We start from the raw sequence: 21355 nt of genomic DNA, 5'->3' as shown, positions 1-21355 counted from the left end.
CCCTGGAGATATTTCAAAGACAGGTAGATGTGATGCTGAGGGCCATGGTTTAAAGGTGGTTTTGGCAGTATTAGGTTGATGGTTGGACTCAATGGTCTCAAAGGTCCCTTCCAGCCTAGACAGTTCTATGATTTTGATTCTATCCTGTGCCATGGCCACTCACCCCAGCCCCGTGCCTGCAGCCCTCACCTGTCCCTGTTGTGAGGGTCAGTGTACCTCAGGTAGTACCAAGAGGAATCAACAAATGTGTCCATGGTATCGATTTCCCGCCGTGCTGCTGCCTTACACCTGAGCAAGAGAGAAGAAGAAAAGCTATTTTTAGATAAGTGACAGGCTTGGGAAAAAAGCAAATGTACAGAGTGGCCATGAAGATATTTAGATTGAAAACCAAACGGGTCAGAAGAGGGATATGTTCAGAAGGCGGCCAACACAGTAACAGGGGCCACCCTCTTCCCCTCTCCCTCCCAAACCAAACAAAATGCAAACCAAAAAGAAGCCTGAACAGCTGTAACCTCCAGCAATAGCGGAAGACAGGACTACGCCAGATAGCCTTCTCCATCGTATGTTCCTGGCATTTTTTAGAATTGTCATTTTAAAAGAAACGAAGCAAGTCTACTTTGCCATAAAGTTAACAGGAACTCAATACTTCAACATTCATTAGCTACCAGCAGACAAATCATTTTATAAACATTCAGCAGACGGAGCAGGTGGTTGGCTCTATGACTGCCTGGACAAAAAGGTCTTTGCAGAATCCATTTATCATCTCTAGAAAAAATGAATTTAGTTTAATTTCAGCTTTCACTGAGATGTAGCAAATCTCTTCTAGACCTTGTAGCACAATTTTAATTTGTGATTACTGCAAATCAATTTTTGCCTATATTGGCAGCCCTGAGAAAACAGGTTTCAAATACATTTTAGAAGCTCAGGTTACTTTCCGCTAGTTTCTCCCTGAATATAAATTATTTGTTTGTTAGAGCCAATAATCATTTTTAATAAACTTTCATTTGTTGTAAATGATCCATCTTTAAAACTCTTACTGTTAAATGAGATTATTGCAATATAAATAAAACTTTGCAACCTGTGACAAACTTGCGCATAAATACCACTGGCTATATGTGACAAACATATGCAATTTATAAATGTATGTAAATATGTAATACATATCCATAATAAATGGGCACTGGCAATTTAATATTTTCCAACTACATATTTAGTCTGTGATCAGGCTTTATAACTGAGCTGCAACATGTATCTGCCTGTCTGCTTGATAATTCAGCGGGGCTTGCAGAGGCAAGTTTAGAAAAGCGCCACCAATTAACATTTTCCTTCTCTCTGTCTCTGTCCCAGGTCCTTCTCTACCAGCAAGTTTTTCTTTCAATGCAAATAATGTAGTAAAGAATTTTTACTCTTAACTGCTTTTTAATATAGAACAACCATTTTATTACATTGTACATATAAGCAGACTTGGCCAATGGAAAATAATACTGTATTATATTGAAACAGAATGGCTTTTCAGCCAAAAGCAAGAATACTTTACAGGTATTAAACCATAATTATATCTGCTTCATGCCACTGATGTTGCCTGTACTCTAAATTGACATGGCTCACTAAGACAGAGACAGCATCGGCATCTTTCAAAATTTATACAACAGGCACAATACTGTAATCTCATTAGACTATCTTCAGACAACTAACACAATTACCTGGACTTGTATACCAATGAATAAATTGGGCATCTCCTCCCATTTATGATTATTTACAGTTTATTGTCTCTCAAATACTCGCAGACTTTTGTATCTTTCCATCTTGCTTTCCTTATTAATTCTAGATATTAAATGCAACTAAGGAAAACAACCTGTTACTGGAGAGAAGGACTAAAGGAAGGGATGACATAATTTCTCAGAGCAAGGAAAAGCAAGGAAGAGGACACACACAAAGGCAATAGCTCAAAGGATTTGAAACTGTAGCAGACATTTGGATGAGCAATAGTGGAGACACCTGTCAAAGAGGTGAGAATTATGAAGCCAAATAAAGGTAAAAATTAAAAAAAAAAATAAAATTCAGCAAACTACAATATTTTAGGCTGAGAAACTAATCCTGTACGCCTTGATTCACTTCTAAGTAGGGCAGCCACAATAACTATCCAGAAACCATGAGATTTGCAATACATCAAAAGTACCTTGTTGCCTGGTAAACAACACAATCATTTTTGAATTAAGGTCAGGAGGAAGGCAGGGGTGCAGACAGTGACTTTCAGTAACATCGGGAAAATTCTTGAGTTGAAATTGGGAATTGTAGACCAAAGCATTTCTAGGGATTTTACTAAACCCATGGATTTTGTTTAGTAACTGTTCCCTGCAAGAGCTACACTTTAAAATACACTAACTATATGTAATTTAAATAGGCATATCTGAGAATTTTCTATGCAGAAAAATGGAAGTAAATGTGTGTTTTACATAAAACACATGTTATCAAAAAAGGTCAAAATACATGTTCCCAGAGAACCAGAGAATTGCTGTGCATAAGCTACCAATCTAGAAATGAAGAACATGCTGATATTCTACCCTGAAAATGTTAAAATACAGTGAGATGTAATCAAACTGCTGCATTATCAATGAGAGCCCTAATGTCACTTATATGTCTGATTCCCCTGCCTGGCAGGCTCGAAATATACCTCCCATCTGGTCAGTCTGCTAACAGAAGCATTGCATTGCAGTGCTGATGAAAAACTCTGGGATAACTCAAGTTCCACCAGTTCTTCTGCAGAACTTGTATGCAAACTGCAGTGTACAGAGTATCTAAGTAGCCCTCAAGATCAGACAACTCATTTGCATGACGTAGGTCTCACTACTGTTTTATTTCTTAAACAGCTGGACTACAAACAATAAAGATTCCAACACTGACAAGACACATAGACTTACTCTCTCAATCTGAATTACATGCTGTCATCTCTAATATTTAGTGAATGGGATTCTTCACGATAAAGAATTATATAGCTGTGGAAACACTTTATTGTTGGACTGTTGCTAAGAAAATGAACACAATGTTCGTTTCCTTAACAAAAGGAAATAATTCAATAATCATTATAAGCTTTAAACTCTGCTGGTGAAAGATAATGAAAATTCTTGTAGTAAATGAAGTGAGAAATACTGCTAAGAAATGAAGGGCAGGGAGAAAATTGTTCTCTTTCCCCTTCTTTCTTTCCAACTTAAAAACAGTGAGCTTTTCTTCAGCTTGTCTATGAAAAAATAGCAGTGGGTGTCTGTGTTGCAAAAAAGGAGTTTTACAGAGTATATGAGGAAAAAACCACCCTTATATTGGGTGATACTCCACATCATTCTGGAGTAGCATCCTGGCTCAGAGTGGTCAGTTGTCAATACAAAGAGGACAAGGAAGAGGCAGGTACGAAGCGATGCCTCCTGGTCTGCAGGAAATGCAGGACTGGCTTACCTCGGGCAGGAACAGTTCACCCACTCTGGAGCAGTTGCTAAAGGTGAGGCTCCCTTTCCCGTGAAGGTGGTTACGTGGGGCAACACCACGGGTAAGTCTTCATAGGGCACAGGGACAGTGCCACACGTCTGGCAGTGAATGATCGGAATAGGTGTCCCCCAGTACCGCTGTCGAGATATTAACCAGTCTCTTAATTTGTCACTCGTTAGGTCTCCACCTATTCCCTTATTTTTGGCCTGCTGGGTAACAGCTTTCAAAGCCTCCTGCCGAGTCATGCCTGTGAGCTGATTAAAAAAAAAAAAGGAGAGAAGCAGAAAGAAAATATGTGCATTTGCTGTCAGTGAAAATGCAAGAACAGACAAAAAAGGTCACAAATGCAATTTCTGAGAGTCAAAGTTTATGACCCTCATGTAAATTTTCACCTTCTCTCTGCTTAACATCCTTCTATCCAAGATGCACGTACCAGTGACTTGATTCATTTAAACCCTCTTAATCTTGTAATGTTCTTGATGGCCTGAATAGAACAAGGCTGGGAAAGAGCCCTGTAGACCCCTTCAGCCTTTATTGGCAGCTATTTGCATTTACTGCTGCTGTATCAATGGACTGCTGTATGCTGAAACTTCTCGAGCATCACCAACACAAGGTAGACTGAGGGAAAGTGAATGGGGAAACAGCTTGCTTTCTACTATGTTCATTTGGGGTCTTTCCATTTTTGCTTTCACATACATCTTAACCACTTAGACCCTACCTGTTATGTAACAGAATATAACCTTTTATCTGCTATCAAACGCATTTTTTCAAGACACTTCTGTGTCACTTCAGGGAGATAAGTTACCAGAAATGTTTATGCCACGTTTCAATGAATATGAGTAAAAAGGACTAATATGTTAATATTTAGCTTAAAAATGTATTGAGGTGATGAAACAAGGATCAACTTTTAACATCGGATCAATTATTCAGTTTCCATTATAAAACTCAGACCAATACCATAGCTTCTTTTCCTGCACAAAAGAAAAAAAACCCTTTGCTACAGAAGAGCCAGCATATTTTATCATTAAATTATTCCTAGAAATTTGGTGGCATAAGCCTGGCTTGATTGTTTTTTTAAAAAATAAAAGAAAGCCTTTAAATATACAAATTATTTGGCACTCTTGAGAAAACAGATTTACTTTGCATTGTTATTCTAAGTTGGAAAGAACTCCATACTACCCACCTCCCCAGAATTAATGACTTTCTCCAAACCATTTGGCAATGTTTCAATGACTTCAGTGAAAGGAATGCCCAGATTCTTAGCTACTGCGGCATCTTCTGCACTTGTACTAGGTATTCCTAGGGGGGAGGGAAAAGTGATAAAAATAAATTAGTTCTGGGATTGACGAACATGGATATCAATCATCAATTTCAGGATAAAACATTCTATTTCTGTGACACACTCTTTATAATGACTTATGTTTGCCCAAAGGAGTTTAAAAATCTAAGAACAATAAAAATGCTTTAATGTTCTTTAAGCAGTGAAATTCAAGCAGCAATAATTACAAACATATTTTCTCAGTTTCTCTGTCATCCAAGTATTCATCAATGTCCCGCCACAGAAAAGGATGAAAAGTAGATGACTCAGAAAAAGCCTAAAACTAAAGCCACAAAATTTGGATAAGTAATAAAATTTTCAATACAATTATATCATCTAAATAGAATATATTTAAATAATACAAATGTAAATTCTATTTGCTAATATCAGAAATAAATACTAAACAAACAACCTAAATAGTCCTCTTGTTGCAATAGTAAATTTAATCTCTTTCTAATTTCATAGTTTATCAAAATGTACTGCAACAGTCTCTAATGTTTCTATCACTTCAACTTATTATGAAAGACGTGATTTGTTTACAATCTTGGGAAAACATAACAATAACATCCATTTTCTATTCGGAATATAACTACTGAGAGCACTTCCTACCACTGTTCCAAGTCAGTTTAGAACTCATATTATTTAAGGCCCTTGATGCTATTTTTTCCCTTTGCATCTTACTATTTGGGTCAGTCATACATCTTGAAGTTCTTCTTCTAAGCCATGTTGGCTTCTTTTTATTATAACAATTTACCTGCACCATAAAATGACATGTTATCCTTAAATATGTCTTATTCATATTGATAGATGATGACATCTTCCCTCTGACTTTTCTGTATTTTGAAAGATACTTTGTTCTACTTTAGAGGACTACATTTTAGGGTGAGTTAAGAAGTTAAGAAATTCATTAATTCATTATCACATGTATTCTGAAATAACATTGAGATGCTAACAGATGTATTCTTTCCACATTGAGATACATATTTCTGCATCTTTTTTTCCTTTCAGTGATAATTTATTTAATACTTGAATAATCTTGCACAATTGCTGTCATATTAAAAAGGCAAAGAAACTTATTTCTACAAGCCAATGCTAACATTAAGTTGGTGAAAACTACAGACAAAAACTCTCAAAATATTGCTGAGCACACCAGAGTTATTAACATACAAACTACTTCATTCAAAACCCATTCAACAATCATCTTTGTTCAGGCAATGAAATGCCTGCTGCACATTAACTCTATCAATATATAAAATTTTGGAAGCAGATAACAAGAAAACCAAGCAAAACTGCCCTGTGACAAATAACTTCCTAACTAGCAAAATACGGAATTGTTATTTTATCTTTCCAGCAGATGTAGGCTCTTGCCATTTCTAGGCCCTATTATAGAATAATGTATGTATCATAATTTGCCAGAGAGCCCTGCAGCCTGCAACAGGTGGCTTCACAATATGCTCTACAAATGCAAAAAAAGCGGGCCCCACTTTTTTGTCTTCAACAGCTGGCATCCAGAACTTCCCGGGAAGAGCCGCGCTGTTTCCGACAGGCATAAGGCCAAGGTACGTGCCAGTGAGCAAGCTGGAAGCTTTTAATGAAAAATACGATTAGGTATCTCAATTATTTGGCTTCTCTTATATAAGCAGAGGTTTCTGGTTCTCAAAAAGAGATTAATTCCTAAAGTGTAAGATGCGGGCATGGTGTAAGCAAGCTATAGAGCCCAAGTGAATAATTTCTACCAGCCTTGTGAGGGTCATCCAAGACATTTTTGCAAAGTCAGCTGGTTTTATTCAGTCCAGTTGTGATGCAGGAACAGCCAACATTGGCAGTGGTGTAAAGAAAGGAGTAGCTCCAGGGCAGGAAAGAATTACAAACAACAGGGAGGCAATAAAAGGGACTTAAGGGATAAGGATGTAGTGGAAAGAGGAAAGAAGAGATAAAGAAATATTTTCTATTAGGACTGGCACAGAACATTGCCTACTTATTGCAGCTGAGAGGAGACCACAGCTAAATACAACAATAAACAAAAAGCTTGGTGGGTACTGTTGATGAAGATACACTTTGCAGATTAAAATGGACACAATTTTTAAGTCAGTACAATTCCTAATTTTACTTAGAAGGACAGTCACATCATCTAACCAGATGTACTTAACTGCCTAAGTTGAGGGTCTAGGCTCCCTAGGCAAGAAAGGAGTAAGTAATCCTAAATTAGGTGCCTCAATTATGGAAACCCTTCTTCTAGAGATAAAGGGTCCAATGTAACTGTCTAAGACTACCCAAACAGAATTATTACCTGACTCATTTTACTGACCTCAAAATAAATATAACTAGATAGAAGTCCGACTTGGAAGTTTTTACATTTACTGTCTGAAACATTTATCTTAAAGGATGCACATAATTTATGTAAAAATAATACAAAAAAAAAAACAAACCAAGCTAAAGGTTTTAGTTGTTTGCAAAATGTTTATGTGAAACAACGGTGCAGTTCTGTTTTGATTAAGGATGGTGAGAGACAGCCAAATACACATGCACTGTAGGTAATCAATCCTCTTTAGATATGCAGATCCTCAAATTTAGCTCATTAAACGTACTAATTTTATAATATTTCCATTAAAATTTATCATCCTGTAAATCTTTCCCCCAGACAGATTCCACATAGCTACTTTTCCCATCCTTCATCACTAATGAAGAACAGTCATGAAGAACTGGATTCCTAAGTCCAGAAGAGAGTCACCGTGTTCAAAGATTTGCAGCAACAGTATCTGATGCTCCAACAGAGCAGCTGAAACCCATACTATTTCACTTACATGATAAATGTCACATACCTATTTTAGTATCAAGATAATTCTCAAAATTGTCTTTTGCTGAGATGACTACAGGAATCTCCTGATTGGTAAGCAAATTCACAGCTGTCACTGAAGTAACCGAGTCTGAAAACAAATGTAATGATCACAGTAAGTAAAATATGACAGAAAATATGCTAAGAACATCACTTGCTATTAAATCTTAGTTTATCTTAAATGTGCATGAAATTTAAATTAGAATTTTGTTTAAATAAGAAGGAAAATGAAAAGTCTAATCACATTTCTAAAATGTTCAGGCATATGAAAATCTTCAGTAAGACTGAGCGATAAATTCACAATTAGAAAACATACTTATAACAAACACCCGAATAAAACCAGTAAGATTGGGACTATAATTAAAAAAATAGTGAGTCTTTGACCACTACTTGTGTGCTGCAGAGTTGCATGAAGTGGCTGTAGTAAGCCCTGAATTATATACTAACAGACATTAAAAAGTTAAGCAAAAAAAACATCCAGTTATTCAGGTGAAACTGAAGGGGAGCATATGTACTATGCTTATGATTTGTTTTCTTACAGAAGAACTACAAAACCTGAGAAGTATAGACAAGTGTGAAAAAAGAAACCTAAATAACCAGCTGATTCCCAAACAGAGTATTCATACTCACATTAGAGATGAGGAATCTAATATCCACAGGGAAAGGGAGAGAGGAGAGAATCAAGGGTGACAAACTGAAATTGATTTACAATGTGTGGCTTTGGTGTCTCAGCAAGAAGAAAATCAAAGCTGAATACTCTAAGTTTTGAGGATTCAAACTCCATATTTCAGTTTGGACCTGTTTCTAACTTTTTAGTGCCTTTAAGTTGATGCTAATTAAAATAATTAAACAATTAAAATAATTAAAATAAGATTTGTTTTCTTACAGAAGAACTACAAAGTCTGAGAAGTATAGACAAGTGTGAAAAAAGAAACCTAAATAACCAGCTGATTCCCAAACAGAGTATTCATACTCACATTAGAGATGAGGAATCTAATATCCACAGGGAAGGGGAGAGAGGAGAGAATCTGAAATTGATTTACAATGTGTAGCTTTGGTGTCTCAGCAAGAAGAAAATCAAAGCTGAATACTCTAAGTTTTGAGGATTCAAACTCCATATTTCAGTTTGGACCTGTTTCTAACTTTTTAGTGCCTTTAAGTTGATGCTAATTAAAATAATTAAACAATTAAAATAATTAAAATAATGCTAAGAACTTCCTTTCACCTATCTTCATAGCTATGCTGAGGAAAGTCTCAGTCTTGTATTGTTATGCATAAAAACTGCTTGAAATAAAGTAGAGATGAGGAATCTAATATCCACAGGGAAGGGGAGAGAGGAGAGAATCTGAAATTGATTTACAATGTGTAGCTTTGGTGTCTCAGCAAGAAGAAAATCAAAGCTGAATACTCTAAGTTTTGAGGATTCAAACTCCATATTTCAGTTTGGACCTGTTTCTAACTTTTTAGTGCCTTTAAGTTGATGCTAATTAAAATAATTAAACAATTAAAATAATTAAAATAATGCTAAGAACTTCCTTTCACCTATCTTCATAGCTATGCTGAGGAAAGTCTCAGTCTTGTATTGTTATGCATAAAAACTGCATAGCAGCATTTTAGAGAACAGGGCCACTATATCTCATCAGTCTTGTTAACACAAACAACATACTTATTTCTGCTTACTTCTTTTTCAATTTCAGGTGTCTGAGATACCCATATTCTAGATAAGATTTCTCACATTCAGACCACTGCATATACCTTTCCTCCGTTTAAAAGATGTACAAAAGAAATAATTTCACTCTTTAAAAGCAACTAAGCAAGAAGCCTCCTGAACAGGATGCTGAGTGGGCAGGACAGTCTGCTTTAAAATGAACTTCTCTCTTCCACCCAGTAATTATTTTCATTTTATACTGGAACCCAAAATAATAACTCCAGTTTATGAAGGTACTCTTTATTAGCTCACATCATTATTATAATAGTGGTCAAGAGATGATATTACAGTTACAAATGTAAAAGAATTTATGCATAGTATTATAATAAGATAATGAACAATGTACGGATCAAATCTTTATCTCAGATACCTCACCACACTGACAAAACTAAGAGACTTAACAGATCATAAATTAACATAAATTTTGCCAGGATGAAAAAAAAAAGAATGTTTGAAAATCAGTTGCACACTTAATTTAAATAACTATAGCCTAAAATACAGAACTGTACTCCAAGAGTAATGGTATTAGAACTTTAAGTTGCATGCACTAGAAAGCATGAACACATAACCTTCTAATTATTTAAATGAGAACACGGTGATGAAAGAAAGTTAACAGACACAAAAAAAACCCTTTCGAGTATTTTCACTTAAAAAAACCCCACAATAAATACATTGTGGTCTTTATTAAGAACAAGTTTTGCACCTGTGTGGTTTAGCTTAAAGCATAAGATCCATCAAAGATACAGGTACGTACATGGATGTGCTTTTCTGGGGTTAGTGCTTTGATTTGGCTGAATTGTAAGAACTGCAGATTTCTTCCTTTGTACCTTAATAAATATTCTCCAAGCTTTTCTCAGCTCTGAAACAAGTGCTCCAAATACTTAACACATTCAGGCTCCTTTTTTTTCTGACAGCAAGTGAACTTTATTAGGGTTACAGAAATGAAGCACTCAAAAATAAAGCAGGTTCAGTTCAACCATCACAATTTCTCACAAGATTCTTGCTTCATTGCTATTGACATCAGGTGTTATACAGACAATGAAGCCACATGTTTACCAGTTAGGAAAAAGTAAATACTGAACACCAGCCTGAAGCAGAAACAAAAAATATTCAGTATACTTTGTATTTACTCCTATAACTTTCAGGTTTCCCAAAGATCAAAAAAAAGAGTTGGCCAGGCATGCTAAATAAAGGCAGAATTGGTGGTAGGAGCCTTCAGAAAACCAATCAACACCAATTAAAGAATTACCTCTTATTTGTATCCTCTGTACAAGTCAGGACCTGCCATAGGGCTGCTCTGAATTTACTCCGTTAGAATCTTGTATTAACTAAAGATCAGCAAAGCAGAATATTATTTTGCTATCTATCAATAATCCACTTTGCTACCTATTAATGATCTCTTGCCCTCTTGATGTTTCTTGTGACAGGAAGAGATCATCTTTGGTGCAAGAGTTGGTTCTGCTGTCTTTGTGCTAACGACAAATTGCCATTTAGCCGTGAGATTCTTCGATGCCGTCAGAGCTGGACAATTCACTTCTGGTACATGAAGAAACAAGAATCTGCTCCATTGCTTTTATACACTATGAAGTTTTACAGCCATTATAAAAGGAAGAATTCTAACGTAGCTGCTGTTAGTGCAGCTGAAGCTAGGGCAGGCTGATGTGACACTGTTTGACATACACAAAGAATCAGAAGTTCTGTTCCCTCTCAACAGGAACAGCTCATGCTCAGCTTGACACACATTATTCTCTAAAACTGTTACTCTTCTACAACAAAATGCAGTATGAGAAAAATATCACCTTTGCCTGGGATGAACTCCTTCTGAAAGACTTCCTTGAGACTGCTATTGCCATGCAGCAGTCTGTGAGTTGGTAAGATATATAAATGGGAAGCTCCGTAAATGGCTTCAGGTGTATAGGTGTAAGCTGCTACCTTCTCTTCTGTTGCTTTACCATTAACCTGAAAAAGAGCAGAAAATATCCCTGATGAATTTCCTTTTTTCCTCCATTGGAAATACAGTGGATTTAGACTCCCCTTCCTTTTTATGGAACTAAGAAATATACATCACCCTGTAGAAATACACAATTCCCAATATCAAAGCCAGATGCATTCTCTCCATAGAGAGTTTTATCAAGAATCAAGTCTTGACAAAATGCACTTTTAAGACTTTGTGAAAGTTGCTTTACAATCTTGCCTCAGTTCATCCAAATCTATATATAAATATTTATATTCTAAAAGTATATATAATACTACATTGTGCTACTGAGCTAATCCAATCCCTGGTTAAGTAACCTGGAATCCTTCTATTCCCTTTTAATACGCGTGCTCTGTTTCCAAGAAACAGAAATGAGATGTTACCTCTGAAATCTAAAGAGAATTTAAAATTTTCTCAGCTACCAGGCTTTCCACCATATTTCTCTGATGACGTCAATCCTGAAACTTACATAGAGGAATAAAATAATAAAAGGTGGCACAACATTAAAATAACTGGATGTAAAATGTGAGTGATAAGCCCAGAAGAATGCTTAAGAATTATCACCCAGCACTATCAACAGGCTATATATTTTAGGTCAATTAACTGTGGAGTGTATGGGGGTCACAAGAGGAGATTTTTCTACAACAGGCATTGATACATAGTTTCAAAAACAACTGACAAAAACAACTTAAATACAACTTAAATTGCATCTTGAAGCAGTGTGCAATTCAGAGGTACTAAGAAGGTTTAAGCTTTCTCAATTTGAGGTTCCCAAAAATTCTGTATTTTAAAATAAGAAGAATGTTAGACCAGAGTAAATGAGCACAATAAAGCTTTGAAATCCAAGGGCTGAAATTCCACCAAGGTCTCTGAAAATCTCTTCTGACACTATCATATTCCAAAAGCCTTTTGCATCTCTTCAGGAGGACTTCAGATTTTACCATTTTTCCGTAGATAATTATAATTCTCTTTAAGTTCCTCTTTCCTCCTCTCCTTTCTTTCTATCCAGACTTCTCTGTAACTCTACCATGACCTAGTTGTCTGGTTTTCATTATTTTAATTACTGTATTCAATAAATGAAATAATGGACAAACGTCAATAAAGTGCCTTGCTTGAGGTCAGCTTGGGTCTGACAGAGAAGGCGCTGCGCAGAGAGGAGCTAAAGCCCAGCTAGATCCCAGCTGACTCGTGCAGTGCCACTTGATACTGCTCCCCTAAATGTCCTGGCTTTTGGCACAAATACACACAGCCAAGCTGCATCCCATGTTGCACCTGAACACACAAACCCTTTTCTAAGGAGAACAGCAGGGGGTATCTCTTCAACCCACAAGCGGTGTTCTTCAGAATCTGAGCTGGTCTGGGCATATAATAATCTCTTTTAGTAGCTTTCAAGCTTTTTAGATCTGAAAATCTATTCCCATCACGCATTCAGGGGTTGTGGTCAGCCCGACCAGAGAGCAGCATTGAAATTTCTGACTTACCTTTAGCAAGAAGTCAAGAGAGCATCCAACACAGTCACCTATCCAATTTGCTTGCATTTCTTTTATACCGTACCACTCGGGGAGATCGGACAAAGCATCAAACATAGCCTGATTCAATAGAAGAAAGAATTAGAACATTCAGCTTTTGTTGGCATACCAATTCAGATGGTGCATTTAATTATGATTAACAGCAAAATGATAAGGAAGGTGCTGGTAAAAACATAGGAAGAGGTGTTTTTATACTTCTGCTGCCCCAAATTCATCTCTTTGAGAATAGAATTAACACAGCACAAGCCAGAGGTATGACATCTCCAACAGAGATCCTACACCTTCCTTTTGAATGGACTAAACCTTAAAGACAGAACAAAACCCTTAGATGAAAACAAACACAGACAATATTCCCAACGTGTGTAAACTGTGGGAAGTGACCCAGTGAGCTGAACAAGACTACTGACACATAAGAGATGTGCTTGCAGGTATGAAGCCTGCATTTGGATTAGTTGTTCTAGACAATAGCCTGGAGATGGCAGTCAGACAAAAGACATTTACGTGTCCTAAAATTTTCAAGCTCTGATTTAAAATGGCAAAATAGAGTTTCCAGCTGCCTATCTATTTTTCAGGATGTAAAACTTAGGTGGTATCATCCTGTAAAAAAACCCACCCAAGTCATAATATTAAGGGTTCACATTAAATTCAATATATATAATACTGTAATAATATAATAACAGTATAATATATTATGTAGCAGAGAAGAAGTTAAGTGTTGGCTCCTTCGTTAGCCATAATATCCAACAGCCAACCTGTAACTTCTATGCATATTTATACTCAGCAACAGATATATCGATATATTTACATGCTTTCTGACATGTGGCATGGAATCATAACAGGCTATTCCAAATCAACTAGGATTTGCCCAAACCACTTGAACAGTATGTTTTTAATAAAGGAAATCTATAAAAAAGTAAAGGAGAAGACATACAAAGGGACGGATAACTTAAATCTCGTATAATTTTTCACTTCATAACACTTCACATTTGTGTAATGAATACTCTATGACAGTCCAAAATCTTTCCTTTGGCAGAAGTACAGCCAGAGGCATGAGTCACTCAGACAGATGGTGGATATGCTGAACAATTACAGTTAAAATCTAAGAATAAGGCAACACGTTAAATGACTTTTCCTTCAGCTGTGACTCCCAACATCAAGTGTGCAAGCTCTTTATTACCTCATTAATTGCTAACAATCTGCAAGATGGACAGTAGCTATTACGTGCTGCTCAAATTAAATAGTGGGTAGTTAGATAATTAGTGAATATACAACTCATTCTTTTTCAACTGGTGTGTTTTAACTGCATTCTTAAATATTTTCAGTGAGATGCATAAAAGACATTATAAGGATTACTTTCTATTTACTGCTCTGTTGTATATCTATCATTCAAAATACAACAAAGGGCATGTCCTTCATATAAATCATATTATACCACCACTTGGGATTATTATTGCTTTCTACATCCTTAAGAATCAAATTCATTTTCTGATGATTTAGAAAGAAAAGAATAATAAGGTTTTGAAAGGTTTTTAATCATACTGTAACTTTAATCAGTTGTAGCTCACAATTGCAAGTATATTATATCGCAGAGAATTCCAAATTCTCATTGTTCTCATTAATTTTAGTGTTCCAGAGACTACTGAGCTTTATCTGCCATGAATAAACCATGTACATATATACCTACCAAAGAATAATGAATAATTAGATATATAGAGAGATAGAGAGATATACACTGACAATACTTGGAAACATTCTTTGTAAGAATTTTAGGCATTTTAGAAAGAATGAAATTGGGCCAATACACACAGAACTGACTGTACACATTAGAAGATTTTTATAAATTCTCCTGCTTCAATATCCATCCTAATCTACATTACATTTTGCTGGCAGAAGCAGCTAAATGTGTATGTGCTCTACTGAAACTGTACAGTCTGTAATTGCCTGCCAGCGAAACTTTCTAAATGTTTTTTTCACTGAAGGATTAATACATCAAGATCTTCGTACCACTGTGATAATAATTTTAACTCTAGTTAGTTGGCCTTATTAGGAGCTACAGGCTACCGTTTGACTTAGCCCAATACTTCTCTTGATAAAGCAATTGCTTCACACAGCTCTATACAGTAAAAGCCAACTTAGCTTCACCTGAGCAAAGATAGCAAACCTTATTCTGCATGATGACACAGCCTAGCAGAGTGTGCAAGCACAAACGCTTCAACTTTCAATATGCACCAAAAAAAAACCTTTAAAAATTTTCATTATGGAATTATGTTTCACTGTTCTTCGTACTTAACACACTACTTTGGTTTCTTGTCAAGACTACAAACAGCAAATAAAGTCAAAACGAACAACACATAAACCACAAACCCTTTATATAGTGTTTCAGAGGCAAAAAAATATACAGTATGTATACTGCTAGCACATTAATAAGTGCTTCTGGACTAGGATGCCCACTAACAGGAAAATACATTAATTCTTACATGCATTTATACATTGTTCATTCAAAATTCATCCATGCAAATTAGGATGAATTGGTTAAAACTGCTCTAGCATGAAGAAATTAAACTAAGTTAAAACTTTTCATAAACTGGCTTGTAACTTTTTTTTTGGTTAGACACTCTTCAAAATAAGAAGAGTAATAAAACTACACTTCATTGGGACTAATATTGAAATTAAACGCAGGGATTAATTTGTTTCTATGGAATACCGAGTCTGAAACTAAGGCTAACTTTTTTAAAAGTTGCTTAAGGGAAACTCTTCTAAAAAACTTTTCATTTTCAAATCCAGTCGCACCACACCCTGCAAAAACATAAATCAGTAAATAAATGTTAAAACTATTATTAATTTTTAAAAGTTGTATGTAGCCTGTTAGGGTATATGAAACTCTTAAATTGAAGTTGAGCAATACTAGCATATAAACACCTGAATATTATAAGCTAGTGTTTGAAAAGTTAATATTTAACTCCATAAACTCTGCTTTCACCTTTCTTTTTAAATTCACTGCCATGTTTGGTAAAGTAGTCTCACAAGTTCTGCTCCAATTATTATTTTACAATTACTGATATGATTCCTTAAACAAAAATTCTGACCCTTAGGGGTATGTACATAACTCCTAGTCATTTGTGCCACAAGTTTGTTAACGAGGTAACACAGACAAGACAGTCAACAAGAAGATTCCTTGCACTTAGGCAAATAAATTGAAGTAAAACTATGTTGGATTCTGCAAGGGACAAAGAACAAGAGCAGCATTACAATCCAGTAAGCAGAGTATGATAAATATCAAATAAATTCCATTTTCAAATTTCTGATGATGATTTAGTAGTGAAATACTTAGAAACATTAGGTAGCAGAGTCTTTCTACTTTCATTTTTCATGACTCGGGAAGAGACAGTAAAACTTAAAATACAAACAATCTAATTACATGAAAAATGAGTCCCATCTTAATCAAACACAAGTCTAGGTAAAGAATAAATACCTCTTGGCAGTCTTTCAGATCTAAAGATAATCAGACTCAAAAAAACAGCTAAGGAAATGAAAGCTATATTCAGGGATGAGAATGACTTTAAGGCTCTTCCACCTTTAGGAAAGTTTGACTCAAGTGCTGGAAAAATTGAAGATTCAGGATAAACTAATGTTCCATAGAACTGCTTTACTCTTTCAGAACACCTAGAAAATTCTGGCATAGCTAAAAGATGAAAGTCAACCAGTTCAGATGATCCGAGAGTCACAAAATCAAGATCAGTTTGCTGAAGGTTCATCACATGCAACAATGACAAAGTCTGAAACTAGAATTAATGTGTCTGAAAGGGAAAACAAATCCTACATATCCAGCTGTTTAGTCTGCTGAAGATTCAGTACAGAAACAGAACTTCATTTTAGCAATCTTCAGACAGAAAAAAAGTATATAAACCAATAGAACAGAAATGCTTTATAATTTTCCAAGAGTATCTCAACTCTGAAAGTTGCTCTCCTGCTTGTAGTTTAGAGGGAGGATTCTGCTGGACTCCTAAAAATTCAGCCTCCGACTTCAGGAACTAAAATTTTTAGTACGATCAATGCCTGCCACTAATTCATACTTAGTGAGAGGATTTCAACTCCTCCATGGCAGTGAATGAAATAAAATGAAAAAATCTAAATATAAGCTATAAAGCCAAATGTTTACTCTTTTTTCAATGAAGACACCTTAATGAAGTTTGGAAAATTTGCAACGTAACAACAAGACTAAAATAAAAAGGTCAGCAAAAGGTTTCATTTCAAAAGCATTCAATTCATTAGCAAAATAAAATTATCTTCTACTAAATTAAAATAAAAAGCTTTGCTTCTGAGGAAGAGTCAGATAAATATTCAAGATCTGTTTGGATAAAAATTAAATTTTTCACTTTATTTGATCAAGCTCCTAAATGACTAACCAAATATAAACTAAAGATTACACAAAATAATTTAATACAACTTAATATATTAACTAAAGTACAGGAAATTCAAGTTAGGCAGCCCACTGTTTTATTTCACACTATATTGCACAGTTCCAACTGTGATTATGCAGTACAGCTTCTGTTGGTATTTAATCTCTTCTTGGTTTGTTTTTACCTTCAGTAGTTTCTGCCTGTACTATTGTAGGTCACTCTTGACTCTTATTTCCCATGCATGCATTATACTGAAAACATACATTAAAACTGAGCAACAACAAAGATACTTAAAATTCTTTCTTGTAAATGTCTAACTGTCAACGTTTTCCTCTTTCTTTATCACATAATTTATCATCAACAAGCACCTCTGGTTTAACTATGTACAACTGAGGCAAAGAAATGATTCATCAAAAGGAAAAAGTAAAGGCAGTGCTCTTCTCCAGATTTGCTCTCCAGAGTTGTTCGCGTTGTAGCAATTACCAAAGAGAAGATATTCCCCTTTCCAATATAATAAAGCATATCTTTGGGATAAAGGAATAATTGATTCCATAAATATAAAAGCTCTTTAAACCATTTGTTATAATTTTTAGTAGTACTGAGCATTCACTGCTTTGATCAATCAAACAGGAACTTAAATTTATGTTGCTGTAGCAGCAAATGAGATGCTGCATTTAAACTAAGCAGAAAAGATCAGCCCGGTCTGGATATCCACAAACAATTTTCTGTCTTTCCAAGCTGACAAAACAGGTGTCACTTTTTTATTAATGAAGGACTAAGCAAGCTATGGAGACGATGTTCTTGGTCCCTGTCCAGGAGAGAGCTCTCAGCCCAACTCAAGAGGAAGAGTTTCAAAGAGAGGTTTATCAGCCCATTCTTTTAGAAGACGACAACTATGAGCTAGACCCCAAGTGTGGGTAGTGAAAAAAACCACACATAAACCACGAAAAACTAAAGAGCCAGCATTTCTGTTCTCCTCAGTGATGAGGCATTACCTCATCCTATGAAATCCAAAGTACTGTCAAGACCCTTCACATCCTAAAATGCAGTACTTCAGTTTCGTTACATTTCATTTCATTACATTTTGCTTAGTATCTCAGAAATACAGAAAATGAAAAAACAAGCAAAACACAATTATATAAAACAACTCCAATTCTGTCTGGACCAGACAGAGGGGCTGTCAGACACAGCGTAAACCCAGTGAAAAACTGGAGAAGAACTGGTAGATCTTTTGTCATTTTTTCTTCACAGTTAGCACCATTCTAAACATCTAAGTTTTGGTGCTTCACAGAAGGTAAGAAGGATTTGTCTCAAAATGTCTGTTAAAAAAACCCCACAAACTATTAAAAAGAAGTAAAGAGTACTACTTATCTGTATGGCAACTGTAAATTAGAGTGGCAGAATTCTGAAGGCCCTGTCACTTTCCCCAGTATATAAATTAAACATACATCTACTGACTTATTGCTGTGCAAAAAGGAGATGATTTAAGGCAAAACTTGAAGATTCAAAGTTGCTTCAATTTTATTTTATTCAAAAAAATATTCTGGTTATTCGGGTGATTTTTGAAAAGTAAAATATGAAAAAAATATTGTATAAAATTATTTAGGGAGAACGGGACTATGTAAAGACTAACCTTACGGATTCTCATTTGAGGATTCAGTTGACTGTGCATATAAAAATCATAATAGCAATTTACAGATACACACAGGAAATACTAACATGTACAGATAGATTTTTCCAATGAATGTGCCTACAGATTCAGCTGGGTAACCATGGCAACTAAATGTTTTAGCTTAAACATCTTAAATGCACAGACAACAATTTGAATAATAATGCCATCAGTTAAGGCATTATACTTTTATCAAAGAAATCTGCCTAAAGAAAAATGACAATTAAAATGTTCTTTAAAAATCCATAAAAGTTGCTAGACCATTTCATATGTACTTCACAGTTTAAAAAATAGGTCATGATTACTTTATTACTTTACATAACTAAAATGCTTTCTGCTAAGTGTTTAAAGCTTGGTCAATATTTTTGCCCTTTGAAAAAAATTCATTGCCAATGGTAAATTGCCGAGTGAGCAAACACTGCTTTGTCTGTGTGCATTTTTTTCTTTCAAGACAATAAAGAAATCAAAGCAAATCCACAGAAGATGATTCCTCTGGACACAACAGAAATCTAAAGAATAGTGTGTGTAGGAACAAAACACTGACTCCTGTAACACACAAGATGACTTCACAGCCCATTACTGAGTTTGTAACTCCTTGTTGCAATTTGATGAGGAATTTAATCATTGCAGATGAAGATTACCCTTACTAGTATTTATTTTTATTAAGGTTGTATGATGCAAGAGAAAACATAAAATGATAAACGGGTGAAAGAGAGGAACACGTATGACTAGAAAGATCATCAACATGCAGTATGAATAGGCTGAATAGTTACAACAAAATAATTTGTGGATGCTCCAAGTAGAAAATAAGTTGTATGCATACATATTCAGCCATTAATCCTAGCTGGTAATTTGCATGAATAATTAAGAGATAGCAGATTCACTAAATGTATTTTAAATGGAACCTTCTCTATGAAACACGGTTATGAAATAAAGACTTAGATTTTCCTCTAAGCCACACAGGGAAAGAGTTACTTAACAGATATAAAGCTATTTTTCAACATGCTTTCTCACTACGTTAACTGAAAGAAAACTCAGGGATAACTTCTGGAAGGAACAGGGAAGAGATTTGCAGATAGCCTTGTTGCAGAAAAAGGACAAGTAAGGTAGAGCTTTCTGACATTTGGTCCTGAATTTCTGTAAACTTTTCAGAAGAATTAATAGGCACCATGGAAGGCGCAAGGAAAAGGCAACCAGAATCAGATGGCTTTCCCCATGAGACACCAAAACCAGATTAAGGCCTCACTGGAGAAAGATGAGAGGGAGAAGTGAAACACACTTAAAGAATACTAAACCTCTACGTCTAAAAGTAGCCAAAGTGGGGAAAAAATACAAATCTTCCCTAAAAGGTATGAAGATTAAACTACTATCAGATAATCTAGCCATAAAACTCACTGAAAGCCTGATCGATTTAGCTCTCTACCTTTTCTCAAACCTAGTAAGAACATCTTGCACAAAGAAGGAATAAATTTTCTCTGTGCCCATGAACTTGTCCAACCTGTGAGATACAGGAAATAAAGGGCCAGGTGAGTTCTGATACAAATTCTGCCAGTACAGCTCACAGACACAGAAGTTACTCTACACTGACAGAAAATGTAGTTTTCTGCCAGTTTGGTATCATCAGTGAACTTGCTGAGGATACACTCTGTCCTCTTCCGTTCCAAGATGAAAGGCTCTGTAAATTAACATCTCAGTAAAGCCTGCTCTCCTGGTAAGGACTTTTGAAAAGAGGTGTGGAAGAAGGCTTGAGGAATAGGCTAGGAAGAGGGATTGCTGTAACCATGGTGTTCAACACTATGCTATTTAAGACGATATGGATTCAGATCAACTGTCAACAGCTTGAATCTAAAGAAAAAGTATACAAAAGAAACAGATTTAGAAGGAAGGACCCATGTCTCTTACCAGTCCTTGAAAAGTACTGGTATGACTACTGTAAGGAATGAAGAAATGAGCGTGAATTTGAGTTTTGAGGATAATTAGTCAAGATATTCAGAAAGAGGAGCCAAAGTTGTAGCATTTAAGATCTGCAACTTGGCTTCCGTCAAAATGCTCTTGTGAAGCTTCCTGGTTATGTCAGTGTGGGCAGAGAGTCTCTAAAATACTGAACTACCTGTCCAGTGTTAGCTCAGGACAGTTTTCCATGGACAATCTTCAATTGGACAATGGACAATCTTCAATTACGGCCTGCAGTTCATGGGCCATTCAGAGCTCTATGCCCAAACCAGTCACCTTCAGAAAGTAAGACACAACATGTTATCTAGCTTCTTGCGACTTGAAAGAAAAGGGAATTTATTTATCTTAATCTTCCAAAGCACGAAATCCATTTGATATCAGATATTGGACTTAGAATAGCAGAACCTGGTAATCTGCTATTCTTATTTGAAGGTCTGGGGGAAGAAAAAAAAAAAAAAAAAAAAAAGGAATTTTTTTCCCCACTACA

General features: G+C 35.6%; 1 protein-coding gene across 2 annotated transcripts in view; it reads right to left on the bottom strand.

The window, feature by feature from the left end:
* The window catches only part of LARS2 (leucyl-tRNA synthetase 2, mitochondrial), a 128668-nt gene that overhangs the window by 33986 nt on the left and 73327 nt on the right, over positions 1–21355 (bottom strand). For both annotated transcript variants that reach the window (XM_014960599.1, XM_014960591.1), the window contains 6 exons: positions 12799–12906; positions 11142–11301; positions 7621–7725; positions 4664–4779; positions 3451–3734; positions 190–288 (listed from right to left, as the gene is read on the bottom strand). In XM_014960599.1, the coding sequence (XP_014816085.1) occupies positions 190–288; positions 3451–3734; positions 4664–4779; positions 7621–7725; positions 11142–11301; positions 12799–12906 (872 nt within the window). The remainder of the gene's footprint in view (positions 1–189; positions 289–3450; positions 3735–4663; positions 4780–7620; positions 7726–11141; positions 11302–12798; positions 12907–21355) is intronic.

This window comes from Calidris pugnax, unplaced genomic scaffold, assembly GCF_001431845.1.
Source record: "Calidris pugnax isolate Ruff unplaced genomic scaffold, ASM143184v1 scaffold62, whole genome shotgun sequence".
Taxonomy (NCBI): domain Eukaryota; kingdom Metazoa; phylum Chordata; class Aves; order Charadriiformes; family Scolopacidae; genus Calidris; species Calidris pugnax.
Note: the sequence above shows the minus strand (reverse complement) of the source record. Positions and strands in the feature narration are given on the sequence as shown.